Consider the following 12,945-nt stretch of genomic DNA (forward strand, 5'->3'; position numbering starts at 1 on the left):
GATGCATCAAGTATATAGATGTGACATTTAACAATATTTAAGGCTTATTTTCTGGATAGAGTTTCTTTTGTGCCTACATTATCCAAATTCAGCCAAGTACACTAACCAAATTTTCAAGACTCACTTATCTTTCAGAATATATTTTCTGAGCCTTAATTTTGTTTAAACTGCTGCATACACAAAGCAATTATGTAGTTCTCTGTTATTTAAATTATATTTAGTTGAAAAATTATATTTAGTTTACATGTGAAAACAACACAGGCTTTTCCGGGAAACATAATTTAAAATTTTCTCAAAAACTAAGTATTTTTTTTCCCAATAACTTTTAGATCACAGCAACTATCATATAAAACCAGAAGTAAATTGAATTAAAATTTATTCGGTAGTGCTCATCTATCAAATGGCAACCAACAGAACTATTATCATCATATATCCTAGTTTGTATTATTACATCCTCCTGCTTCCTATTATTTTAAATATTGCTTGGATGACCCCAAAAGAATATAGTCTTCCCCTATTTCCAAATAGTATACCTTGCAGGCATTCGTGTTATCTTTACCTGTATACGCAAGAACTGTGTTTGGATTAAGCATTAAATTTTTCTACTTAGTAGTGTATTACTCAGTAAAAGAAGTCAGCTGATAGTAAGACATATTTAGAGGCTCATTTTTTAAATGGCTTAAATGAGGTTTGATGAAGTTAAAAAAAAAAAAAAAGGTATTTTCTTTGGTTAACAAGTAAACCTAGATAGAGAGAAGCCCATTTGGCTCCATCTGTATGGTAAGTCATGGCGTTTTCTCACATGGTGTGCAAAAGCACCAGCTAAGCTACTCCCACATGCAATTGCACTAAACTGGGCCAAGTTCACCTCTGGGGTTTTGGTTTCTTCATCTGGGAAACAGAGGAACAGCAGTACTTACATGGAGTTGTGTTGGTTGGCAAAGTTAACCTATGTACTGAGCTTAGAATAGTGTTTCCCACCGACTTAATGCACAATACACCCAGCTAACAGAGGTCTAGTTGTTGAAGATGATGAGGGAGGAGGGCTGAAGGAGGGAGACAAAATGGCAGGTGGAAGAAGAGAAGGAAAGAAATGACAACCAAATGTTGGGAATTTTGATTTAGCATCAAAAGAGTCAAACTAAAGGTACACTTAATTTGTTGTTGATTCGATGGTAACTTTTCTTTCTTTTTTTATTCTTTGTAAAACTTTTAAATGTTTATTTATTTTTGAGAGAGAGGCAGACTTCAAGCAGGGCAGGAGCAGAGAGAGAGGTAGAGAAGGAATCTGAAGCAGGCTCCAGGCTCTGATCTGTCAGCACAGAGCCTGACACGGGTCTTGAACCCACAAACCGTGAGATCATGACCTGAGCTGAAGTTGTGGGCTTAACCGACTGAGCCACCCAGGCACCCCTAGATGGTAAGTTTTCTTAATTCAAATAGCTGAAAACAAATAAGTCCTATCTCTTCTCACCTGGAGATGAAATGAGAAATCATCATATTCTATGTATCTGTAGCCACAATAATTATTTAAAAATTAAGTAGGTGTACATGAAAAATTTTCCCAGTAGTAATTTCCCACTTAATTTTAAAAATGGCTATTTGTTGGAATTTAAATTGATCATTTATTTACACTAATTGCCTTTCCCCAAAAGAATAGTAGGTATTTTTATTATGGTGTTTTGTGGTTTTGTGGTTTTGGTTTTCACCTTTTGCTTTTTTAATCACTGGGGCTTAACCCACGTGCCTGGAATAGAGCATTGTGCTCAATAAATTTGTACATGTTTTAAAAGAGGTGAGGGGCGCCTAGGTGGCTTGGTCGGTTGAGCGTCCGACTTCAGCTCAGGTCACGATCTCGAGGTCCGTGAGTTTGAGCCCCGCGTCGGGCTCTGTGCTGACCGCTCAGAGCCTGGAGCCTGTTTCCGATTCTGTGTCTCCCTCTCTCTCTGCCCCTCCCCTGTTCATGCTCTGTCTCTCTCAGTCTCAAAAATAAATAAACGTTAAAAAAAATGTTTTTTTTAATAAATAAAATAAAAGAGGTGAATGGAGTAATTAAACACATTTCCCTCTCATGTTACTAAACTGCGTACTAAAAATCAAACAATCAAACATTACTGGCAAAAGTAACCAGTTTGTTTTCAAACTACTATTTAATTTTTAAAGAGTAGGCACACAATTTGTCAGAAATATCCAGGCAGCATTTTTCATAGCTCCATACTTAAAGAGATATTCCTTTTTTAAAAAAAAAAAATGTTTATTTATTTTTGAGAGAGAGAGAGAGCATGTGCGAGAGGGGAGGGGCAGAGAGAGAGGGAGACAGAGGATCCGAGCGGGTTCTGCTCTGACAGCAGAGTTGAGATATTCCTTAACTGTAAAATGGGAACATACAAAACCTGAATCCGTATTTGGTCACTGAATTCCTGCTGTTAGACACTTTTCAGATAAGTTAAGTATGCCAGAGGGACCTGGCTTTCAGGTAAAGAAGTTTCCCAGAGAGGTATGGAAACAGGTATTCTGTGATGGTAGACCCTGAATACAGGCATTTTGAAAATAAAGCCTCAAAATCGGGTCTGGTCTCAGAAGGAATAGGCCAGCATACGTGATACAAGCAAACTGACCTGTGGCAGTTTAAAGGGGTACTGAACCTTTAAAAACCATCATGACAGAACATGCTTAATTAAAAGACGGACCGTAGATGTTGTCTTGACAATGAACCCCAAGGTGGTCTATTTTAGTGCACTGTAAGGACATCATAAATGCTGAATGGTGTCCAACCATTACTAAAATTGAAATCTCCCACTATAAAACACAGATAACTATATATAATACCTAAACAGTTAAAAATTCACATTGTTTTTTTCTTTTTTCTGAGTGGCTGTGAAGTATGAATGACCTCTCAATTTTCAATAGTTGATTCCCACTAAGTCTGAATCTCCAGAGAAACTGGTTTGAGGCAGTTACCGCAGGGAGAGACAGACCCTTTAAATGCAGTGACAGCTCTCTGCTTGGAGTCTCTTGCAGTTAGTAAAGGTTCCTCCTGAAGTCAAGGTGTTTGCTCATCCGAGTACTGTAAACAGTAACAGTAAATGCAGTCAAGAGTGACACAGATGGCGGCAAAGTGACATCATTCTTAATATATAATTGCAATTTTTTTCCTTTGTACAAGTTGCCATGAGAGTCTAATGAGAGTCTCATTAGTAACTGCCTGAATTCTGAAGACACATCCACAAACGTCTCTGAACCCTTTTCAGTAGCTTCATCAGACACAGGAATTCACTTAGATCCCTCTGTGTGCCCTTCAACATTAACTCACCACTTGTAAGCAGAGTCACAGCTCTTTTAAGATAAATAGGTTGCTCAAAATTTCTGAGGCTCTGAGTTTCTGCAATAGATGTGCGAGTTGGTGAATAAAACCACCTTTAAGAAAGTCACAGCTTAAATCACCCGTGAAAGTGCTTGAAAAGTCCAGGAAAACAAAACAAAAAATGAGTAGTACTAATACACATGCATCTTGCCAATGACGATGCTAAACTGGCTTCCTTTGGAAAGAAGGTCATAGGTCCTTCTCTTTAGGGAAAAGCATGTAATGTGATTCTTGCAAGCCTACCTGCATTCACATCCCTGCTCTGATGATTAAGAGCTGAGGGATTTGAGACCGCGTTTTAAAGTCTTAAAGACTCATTTATTTCCCTTGTTTATAAAATCAGGACAATGAACAAATCTATTGTCTACAGTGGCTGTAAGGATTAGGGGAAACAATGAGTATAAAGCACATAGGACTGTGACTGAGGAACCAATGGTAAGTGTGCAATATATATGAGCTGTTACATTCACAACTGAACGACCTGATGAGCATTCTCATCTGGTTTTTACATTTAATTTTGGCATTACAAACATTTATCTACAGTTTATAGCACTGACTTTAAACAGCGCCACATCTACCCGACTTTTAGACACTTGTGAAAGGATTCAATCTTGTCCTGAATCCAATCCAGTAACTGTTTTTTGGTATATGAAACTGGTAATCCAACAGCAGTGCTTTTAATTATTTCATTATATCCATGTACACAGGGAAATGACATAAAAGAACTCTGACTCTTCCAAAAGGAGATGCTATAATATACTGCTCTATCTTCTGCCTTTGCTGATATGTAAAAAAAAAAAAAAGTCCATTTCAACAGAGCTTATATTGTGTTAAATGGTGACATAAAAAATAGTGACATAATAAATTCTGGTTACATAAATTCTGACATAATAAATACTGGTTACAGAAAAAAAGTCTGTGAATATGTATGTGTTCTACTCTTTAGAAATTAAAAATGTGAAGGATTATAAATATACATATATATACATACACGTACACACATACACAGGGGGAAAGAGAGAGAGAGAAGAAAAGGACAACAATCTACCAGGCTCTTCCCTAGGAAATTTTTACGAAGGCTAGAATCTACTAAGACAAAACGAACATTAACCAATAGTAGAAATACATGATCATAAACCCTGGTATGTTCTATGAAGAAAAACCAGCTTTGGAGGTGGGAGAAGCTTTCCTTTAAGAAGTAACTCTTGTTCTGGGGTGCCTGGGTGGCTCAGTTGGTTGGGCGTCTGAGTTCGGCTCAGGTCATGATCTCGCAGTTCATGAGTTTGAGCCCCGTATCGGGCTCTGTGCTGACGGCTCAGAGCGTGGAGCCCGCTGTGGGTTCTGTGTCTCCCTCTCTCTCCGCCCCTCCCCACTCATCCTCTTGTCTCTCTCTCAAAAATAAACGTTAAAAAAATTTGAAAAAGAAATAAAAAAGAGGTAACATTTGTTTTGCCATCTCAAGGCTGAATGATGTCTCCTTTTATGGGTAGGGGATAGGGAGAGGGAAGATGAGAACTGCTAAGCACAGGTGTTATTCCCACACATAAAATTCAAGGTTTTCAGGAACTGAAAACTGGCCCATTGAGGCTGAGCGCTGAAAGCGGGAGCTGTGGACCGAAAGGTCCCTATGTTTGAGTGATTTGAAAACTGATCACAAAGAATTCCAAGAAGGCAACAACTTAATATTTCAGGATTCAACAATGAATGGCAAGCAGATCAGAACAGGCAATGGACCCATAGCCACAGCGACAAAGAGATACAAAAAAAAATACTGCAGAATATTTGCCTGTGCCTGGAATAGAAAGATCTTGCAGGCGGACATAGATGTCGGTGTGTAAATCCCTTCACATACCTACCAGTGAGCTCTTTTTGTAGGGCTCTCCCAGAACCTGGATCATGTCTGCTGAGCAGACCTCAGTATCTTTTGACATAAAAAAGGTGCTCCGTTTTACTAGACACGAAAACACCATTTTCCCACCATTTCCTCTTTAATGAACAGGGAGGAAAAGAAGCAGATGGAGAAGCTGCAAGTACTCATGTCTTCTGAGTTGTCACCCTCTGAACTGGGCCAGTTGTACAGATTTCCTAAAGTGTGTTTTCCTGTTGATGTGCACACACTATCAGTTCATACCTACTGCTTTCCAACACACTGAAGAGAAGCATGTGTTCAAGTCCCTTATCCTGTGGACAGGAGAGAGAGCCAAAAGGACATCGCTCCTTGCGAACAGCAGCAATGTCTAGCTAACATCTGCCCCAACTAGGTCTGGGTGTGCTAAAAGGGAGAATACAGATTTTCTAATGTCGCCTGTGGCTCTGATTTTACCGTGCGAAGTTCCTTCTCTGAGACACCCCATTAAGTAAGATAAGGCTAGGACCTGGCCTATCACCTGGCTGCTCAGCAGACATGGTCCAGGTTCTGGGAGAGCCCTATGGAAAGAGCTCACTGGCAGGTATGCGAAGGGGTTCACACACGGACATCTACTGCCACCTGCAAGAATAACTTCAAATGCTAGTGAGCTTATCAGCTCATGCACTATGCCTACCTCTATCTTTCGGGGTGACTGGCAGGTCTTTCTACAGAAGAAGGTCTCAATCCTAACAATGATCAAATTTACCCATTTTTACCTGCATATTAATTTGTTTATTTGTACTGAAGAAGCTTCTAGGCATGACAATATGGTTTCCTTTTTATACGTATATTATATTTGCCCCTATTTCTATCTTAAGAGAAACAGTAAACTGACACCAGAAGAGCAGGATTGGAGTCCTGACCTTTCAGCTTCCTACATAGAATCCCCCAGGACAGTCATTTCGCCTCTGGAAACTCAGCTCGATCATTAAAAACAAGCCTCAAACAACATTGAGCTCACTTATACGTGGGGTCTACACAGGGCAAACTCAGAGAAACAGAGCAGAGTGGTGGTTCCCAGGATGTGAGGGTGGGGGAAATGGGGAGCTATTGTGCAAAGGGGAAGACAGTCAGTTGTAAGATTAACAAGTTGATTATAACTAATAACACTGGGTCATATACTTGAAGATCTAAGAGAGTAGATCTTAAATGTTCTTACCAGAACAAAGAAAGGGTAACTGTGTGATAGGAGAGAAGTGGTAGCTAATGCTATGGTGGCAATCATTTCACACTTGATCAATGTGTCTAATCAACACACTGGCACACCTTAAACTTACACAGTGTTATGTATCAATTATATCTCAATAAAGCAGGGAAAAAAATGAGCTGGAAAGGACTTTTCCTATCTCAGATGGTACTGTAGCACTCAACTGAAAGTGCACAGAGGAAAGGACTTTGGAAGTTTTAAACAATTTTTATAATATAGAGTACCATTAATAGATAAAAACCTACTTGAACAAGGGTCAGAATGATATAGAAATTTAGTTATATGGCCTCGATGAATACGAAAATCTATTAAAACATGGCAAAACATGGTGCATTCTTTTGTTTGTTCTCATTTATTTTCATAAAATAGATAAGGAGAAACTGCTGCTAGTCTTTCAGACAATGCATAGGGATGAGGGGAGAGGGAACCAGAAAAGTATAATGTAAGTTTGATTCCAAAGTGGGACGTGAGCAGAAAAGCAGCATAATGAAAGTAACAGTCTTCCCTTGATCTGCAAAATAGAGAGACTGGGACAAGCCTGACACACAGAACCCAACCAGGGTGCTGTTCGAGCGGCACAAAAGAAAGTTCTAAGAACCAGAATGCAAGAAGAAGAGAGTCTAAGAGGCACTTCAAATTTAAAGAACTGGTCTCAGTTGCACAGAAAGGACAAAAGAGAAAAACAAGTGACAGTGACAGTGAAGTGACTCATCTACACCAATGAGGGAACATTTAGTCTATGTAGACTTCAATGACCTACCTACTATTACTCAAAAGAGAACTTCATTATCTTTCAGGTGAGTTGGGGAAGAGAAGAGTCAAAAAACTCTGGCTCTAGAGTAAAATTAATAATAGCTACCATTTATTATTAAGCAGTTACTTTTCAAAATCTGTGTTAAACATTTTCAGACAGTTTTCAGCATATTATAACAACAACTGTATACAGTAGGTATAATGTTTTCTTACGCAGGGAGGCTTGGATAGTTGAGACAATGTGGGAAAAGCCACATAAGTAGCTGATAGCAAAAACTTGCTAATATGAACAATAATGACTGATTTGTGACTAGCAAATTCAACTAGATACATTAATTTCAAAACTGGGAGGTCCAAATGTTTCTATGTTTGAGTTACAGGCAGAAAATATCCTGATAACTCTGATAAGAGTTAGTAGAATGATAAGACTTTATTTGAAGCAAAGGAGCACATCTTACTTTTCTACCCTCAGTGCCTGACGGACTACGCTATGTTCATTAAAAATAAGCTTAACTAGAGAATGAAAAAAGGAATAAATCAATGAATGAAAAAGTATGCTGCCCTGCTGTAGGTACATCAAATAAAACCATACTAAACATACACAAATTCTTTACTCAAGATGATCAACAGCCTTCTAGAGGAATTTGCTCCAACATGTTATCAACTAACAACACGATTACATTGTTTTCAAATCTCATACCAAAATTTTGATCCAAGTATTTATCTCATACCTTTTAGTGAAAACAGAGAAGGGATAAGACATGTACCATATAGCACTTGCGAATTTCAAATCTATTTTTAATTCGTTCCTTGGACCACTCAACTCTAGGCAAAATAATTAGTTGTTAGGTATTTTTTTGGTTTGTTTTTTTATAAACTTTCAACCATCTTAGATTTTTCCAGTGTTTTGAATCCATCCCTATGCTTCAGTGAAGTTAAACCAATCTAAATTTGCACCCATTAACTTGATGCAATTATCTGTTTTGCCAGGGATGATGGAAGGATAACAGAGATAATTAAATCCAGTGCTTAGGTGCTCTTCTATTATGTATATCTTGACCTTGTTTTCTCTGAAATCATGATTATTTTTTTTTTCATCACTTTGGAACCATGGCTTCTAGAAAAGCCCATCTGAAAATTGAAAAACCAACAAAACAAGATTTGAGGTAGATTCAGAGGTCTCTTTTGCTTTTTCATATATATTTATGGTCTAGATCAGAGGTTAGTAAATGGGTTAAATCCAGCCCACTGCCCCTTGGATTGTCTGGTCTGAGAGCAAGGAATAATTTTTACATTTTAGATGGTTACATTTTAACAGTTAATATAGGTACCTACATAGTATCCTCATTATTGACTCTTGGCCTACAGTACCTGAATTATTTACTAACTGGCCCTTTAAGAGAACATTTGCTGATCCTTGGTCTAGATGATTTTTTTTCTTAAAAAGAGGAACTTAAAGCTGGTGTAAAATGGTTACATGATTGGTAAGAGTGTAAGTGTATATGGAGTTTACAGTGAAGCATTTTTGGCTCCTACCGCTTAAAATTTTCTGTCTGGAATCTGTTACTTAGAGTTTTATTTGTCATTAAATGTTTGGTATTCCTTCTCATGGAGGATATATGGCCATTTCCTACTAAACAAAAAAAAGTGTTATATATAACTTCTATAAACATCAATTTGTGTAGTTTCTCAAAAAGACCAAAGAGGAAGATAGAGATGTTTGGTACTTACTGAGACACACACACACACCAAATCACAGATTTAGTTTTTCATAAAAAGTTAAAACAGAAAGTGTCTTGTACCATTGGTTGCAATGATCCTCCCTGGACAAGAGGATGAAGTTGAGAGGAGGCATCAGAATCTCCCAAGGAGCATTTTAAAGTTAAGCTGCTCCAAATTTTCCTCTCCAGCCCCCAGGAAGTGAGATCTCTTTGCTGTGCTAAGCAAATACTCTTCCAGGGAGAGCATAGTAACCCCTCAGAGGTGCTGACTGGGTTGGAAACCAATGAGCTGCTTTAATCCCTCTCAACACAGAAAACTGAACAATATTCTCTATTCCAGATACTAAATGGTACCCAAGACAATATGGTCTCCAACAAAAGGGATGCTCAGACAAAAAAAAGAATCAAAGTTAACACCTGCACTACAACACTAGTTTAATAGTATTCCTCTTGCAGAGGTACATAATTCTTGATGTAAACATATATATGTATATATATATATATATACACACACACCCATATGGTTTGTTTCATGTTACCAGGAAAAAAACCATTTTGAATGATTTAAGTTATTAACACTTGAATGGGTTAAGAACACTGTTCAGAAATAAAGATAAATTAGTGAGTCAAAGGATACTGATGTGTAATTAAAAATGCATTGTTTTGTAAAGTAGAATGTAACAATATTCTTAGCCTACTTTGACAAAGTTCTCACACCAGTGGAGTTTGAATATTTTTAGATAGTTTGACCTTCTCTGGGGAAAATATGGCCAATCCAAACAAATCACTTGATAATGTAATTTTTGAAAACTGCTGATACATCCCTCTTAAAGTGTAATTTTTCATCTTTGTATTTAGCAGTGATTTAAATTGATAATGGCTAGGACATACACTCTAAATCTGGTTAAAACACATAATGCCTATTTAGCCATGATAGATTTTACTGTGCTCTCAAAATTTTAAACATATTGTCGTAAGATTTTCATCCAGAAATTTGGGGATTTCTATATTATGGATGGGAAAACCTGTGGGGACATGCATGATGCTTTCATAAATTCACAAAGAAAGGGGCTTAAAAATAACCCTATACTAAGTTACACTGTTTAAAATCTTGCTTTTGATGACTGCCTTCTCTGTAACTCTACCAGGCAAAATAAAAATTACGAAGGTATTAATAAGGCAGACAGATTCAAATCCCAAAGTCAGCTTTAGTGCCTAAATACTCATTTGATTTAAGCCATAATTTCCAAATCTCCACTTCTCTTCTTAATATGTAAATGAGCCCTGTGAGTAACAGAAATGGCTCATGGAACATGAACCCATGCTCAACCATACAAACCCAAGGAAGGGAAAAGTTGCATTCTAGTGCTTAATATTTAACCCTGACCATTTCCGTGGAAAGAGATATTTAAAAGAAATCATTATCATGTGACTGCATAATAAGACCTGTTAGCATTGATTGCTAATGATTGGAATATATTGGGGGGGGGGGAGGAAGCATGAAAGCATCACCCACTTGATATAACAAAATGAAATCAGTGAGGTTAGGAAATGAAAGTAAAGAATAACAATGTGTTTGTTCTTTTCTGCGCACCCAGGTAATCACTCCCTGTATCTCCATTTCGATGTGACAGATTGGTGTTCCAGTATGAAAACCCATATACAGTATATGGCTTTGCTTTATCTAGTTGGTTGTGCCCATCCATACAAGTTAAGTGCAAATTTCACCAGAATAAGAGAGAAGAAAAAGGGAGAGAATTTTGTTAGATCAAAATGCTTAACATGCCTGCAGAGATGACCCATCGTTCCAACAGGTTTAAAGTCTCAGGTGGCTGTGGTATTTCGGTCCACAGCCCAAGTACTGGGTTCCCCGCGCGAGGATGCTCTCCTGCGAGGCAGCCTTCGCCATAGTAGACACAAAAATTTTGAGAAAATGAAAGAAAAAAAACCATTCTAATTTTACTTCATTTCAAATGAATAAATGCACTTGATTCAATTGCTCAAGAAATTGTCTCAAGAGAAGTTGAGTTTTTGCACACTAAAAAGGCTCAGCTGTTTTATGGGTCTGCGAGGTGTGTCAATCATAAAGGAGTCCAGGTTTGCCATCAGTTCCTAAGGCCTCTGGCTCTTTGAACGTCGCGGAAGCCTTAGTGGTCCCCCGGGCCCCACTCCGCGTGGGAGTCGCCCAGCCTGCAGAGCTCCGGAACCGCCCCGGCGCTGGCAGAGCATTCCCACGCTCAGGCCGGGTCGGGAGGCCGCGGTGACCCCAGGGGCTCCTCCGCCTGGCTTTCGCCCTCGCAGCCCCGCCCCGGCCGCCCCTCCTCTCCGGGTCCCAGCTCCGGAGCGTGGGAGCGCAGCTGCAGCCGGGAGCGGCGGCCGGAGGCATCTCCGAGGATGCGCGCCCACGACCCAGGCAGGAAGCGGAGGACGCGGCGAGGCGCGCGGTGCAGCGCCGGGGCCGCCCCGGGACCCCCGCCGACCCTGCTCCCACCCCCCCGCCCCCGCCGCCCCACACACGCGAGCGAGCGCGCGCGCAGAGCCCGTGCTAGGGGAGCCAGTCACTTACTTGATGTCTTCCCACACCTCCGGGCCGTAATTGCGGATCACCAGCAGCTCCAGCGCGTGATTCACAAATCCGTACTGCGGGGACAGGGGAAACCTGAGCGTCAGGGACCCGCAGTAGGTGGGCAGGGGCTTGCGGGCGAGGCTGCAGCCTCAGCTGCCACGGCTCTGGTTTAACCTTGTGCCCTGCCCCGTGGCTCCGCTCGGTTCGGAGTACTCCGTGTTAAAGAGGGGCATCCGAGGCGCGCCACCTCCGTCCCAATAAAGGGCAGATCCTCTCCGTCCCCGGCCGCCCCACCGCCTGGACACCTTCTTACCCCTCCACTCACCTGTCACCAGTCCGAGGCAAGTCGGGCATCCGGGAAAATGTGGCGAGGGGGACGCGAACCCGGCACCTCCCCGCCACTGGCCCTCAGCCACTCACACTGATGGGGTCAGCCTGAGCCGAGAAGCCCTCGCGCCTCAGCCGCACGTCCCCTTCCCGAGTCTGGGGAGTCGCTGCGCGGTGCAGAGTGGCGGACCCTCCCCTAAGAAGCAAAGGCACTCACCGCCCCTGTCGCGACCCCCAGCGTTCCCACTACCCCCACCCCCACCCCCCGCCCTGGACACAGGCAAAAAGGCGAGACGGCTCCTGCGACCCACTGTGCGCTTCCCCGGCCCCCGCCCGAGCTCCGGTGGCGCTGCCGGCTCCCTCGGGCAACCAGGCCCGGCGCAGCGCGGTGTGATGTTCCAGCCCGACCCGGCTGGAAGCACTCACCATGGTGTCTGCGACCGGAGCCGAAGAGGCAGCCCCCACGCAGAGGCACGGCCGAAGGGACCCGGGTGGCGGCTGCAGCAGCGACAGCGCAACAGGACCGCGGCGGCAGCATAGAGCTGGAAGCGGCGCAGCCGCCTGGGCCGGCCCTGATTGCCACCTCCTCGCAGCCAATGAGGAGTCGAGCCGCTGGAGGCTGGTCATTGCCTCCCAGTTTTCAACCAATCAGCGACAGAGGAGGGAATTCGGTTGCTCGCAGGGCTGCTGCGCTCCAGTGCCTTCCAACCCCCGCCCTGGTGACAAGGTTTTTTTATTTGAGGCCATTACAATGACGACGGAGAAGCTCCAGTCTTGCTTCTTGCATGAATTCTGGGTGAGGAAGATTGCAGCTGTTGTGGTCGCACCAAATGTATTCTTACGCAAAGACTTGCCTTCAGGGGTAACAAAAACTAAGGGTGTGTGTGTGTGTGTGTGTGTGTGTGTGTGTGTGTGTGTGTGTTGCAATGGCCAAGCCCTAAAAAGGAATATGCGCCCATAGTCAGCATCCTCGTGTTCATCCTTGTTTTGCAGATAAGAATTTCCTTTGTGGCTTGATCCCTCAACAGCTTTTGGCAAACTGAAAGCTAATAGTACTGAGCTTAACACATATTATTTGTAGTTAATGAGACTAGTTGA

The 12,945-nt window shown here is 41.8% G+C and overlaps 1 protein-coding gene across 3 annotated transcripts in view; it reads right to left on the bottom strand.

The window, feature by feature from the left end:
* The window catches only part of GUCY1B1 (guanylate cyclase 1 soluble subunit beta 1), a 47,612-nt gene extending 35,181 nt beyond the window's left edge, over positions 1-12,431 (bottom strand). For 2 of the 3 annotated variants that reach the window (XM_023252746.2, XM_045055742.1), the window contains exons 1-2: positions 12,274-12,431; positions 11,521-11,594 (exon numbers count right to left, since the gene is read on the bottom strand). In XM_023252746.2, the coding sequence (XP_023108514.2) occupies positions 11,521-11,594; positions 12,274-12,276 (77 nt within the window). In that variant the 5' untranslated portion in view covers positions 12,277-12,431. Of the gene's footprint in view, positions 1-11,520; positions 11,595-11,845; positions 12,005-12,273 lie in introns of those variants that run through there. The other variant, XM_045055743.1, reaches the window with a different exon arrangement.
* Between the last annotated feature and the right edge of the window lie 514 nt (positions 12,432-12,945).

Source organism: Felis catus, chromosome B1 (genome assembly GCF_018350175.1).
Source record: "Felis catus isolate Fca126 chromosome B1, F.catus_Fca126_mat1.0, whole genome shotgun sequence".
NCBI lineage: Eukaryota > Metazoa > Chordata > Mammalia > Carnivora > Felidae > Felis > Felis catus.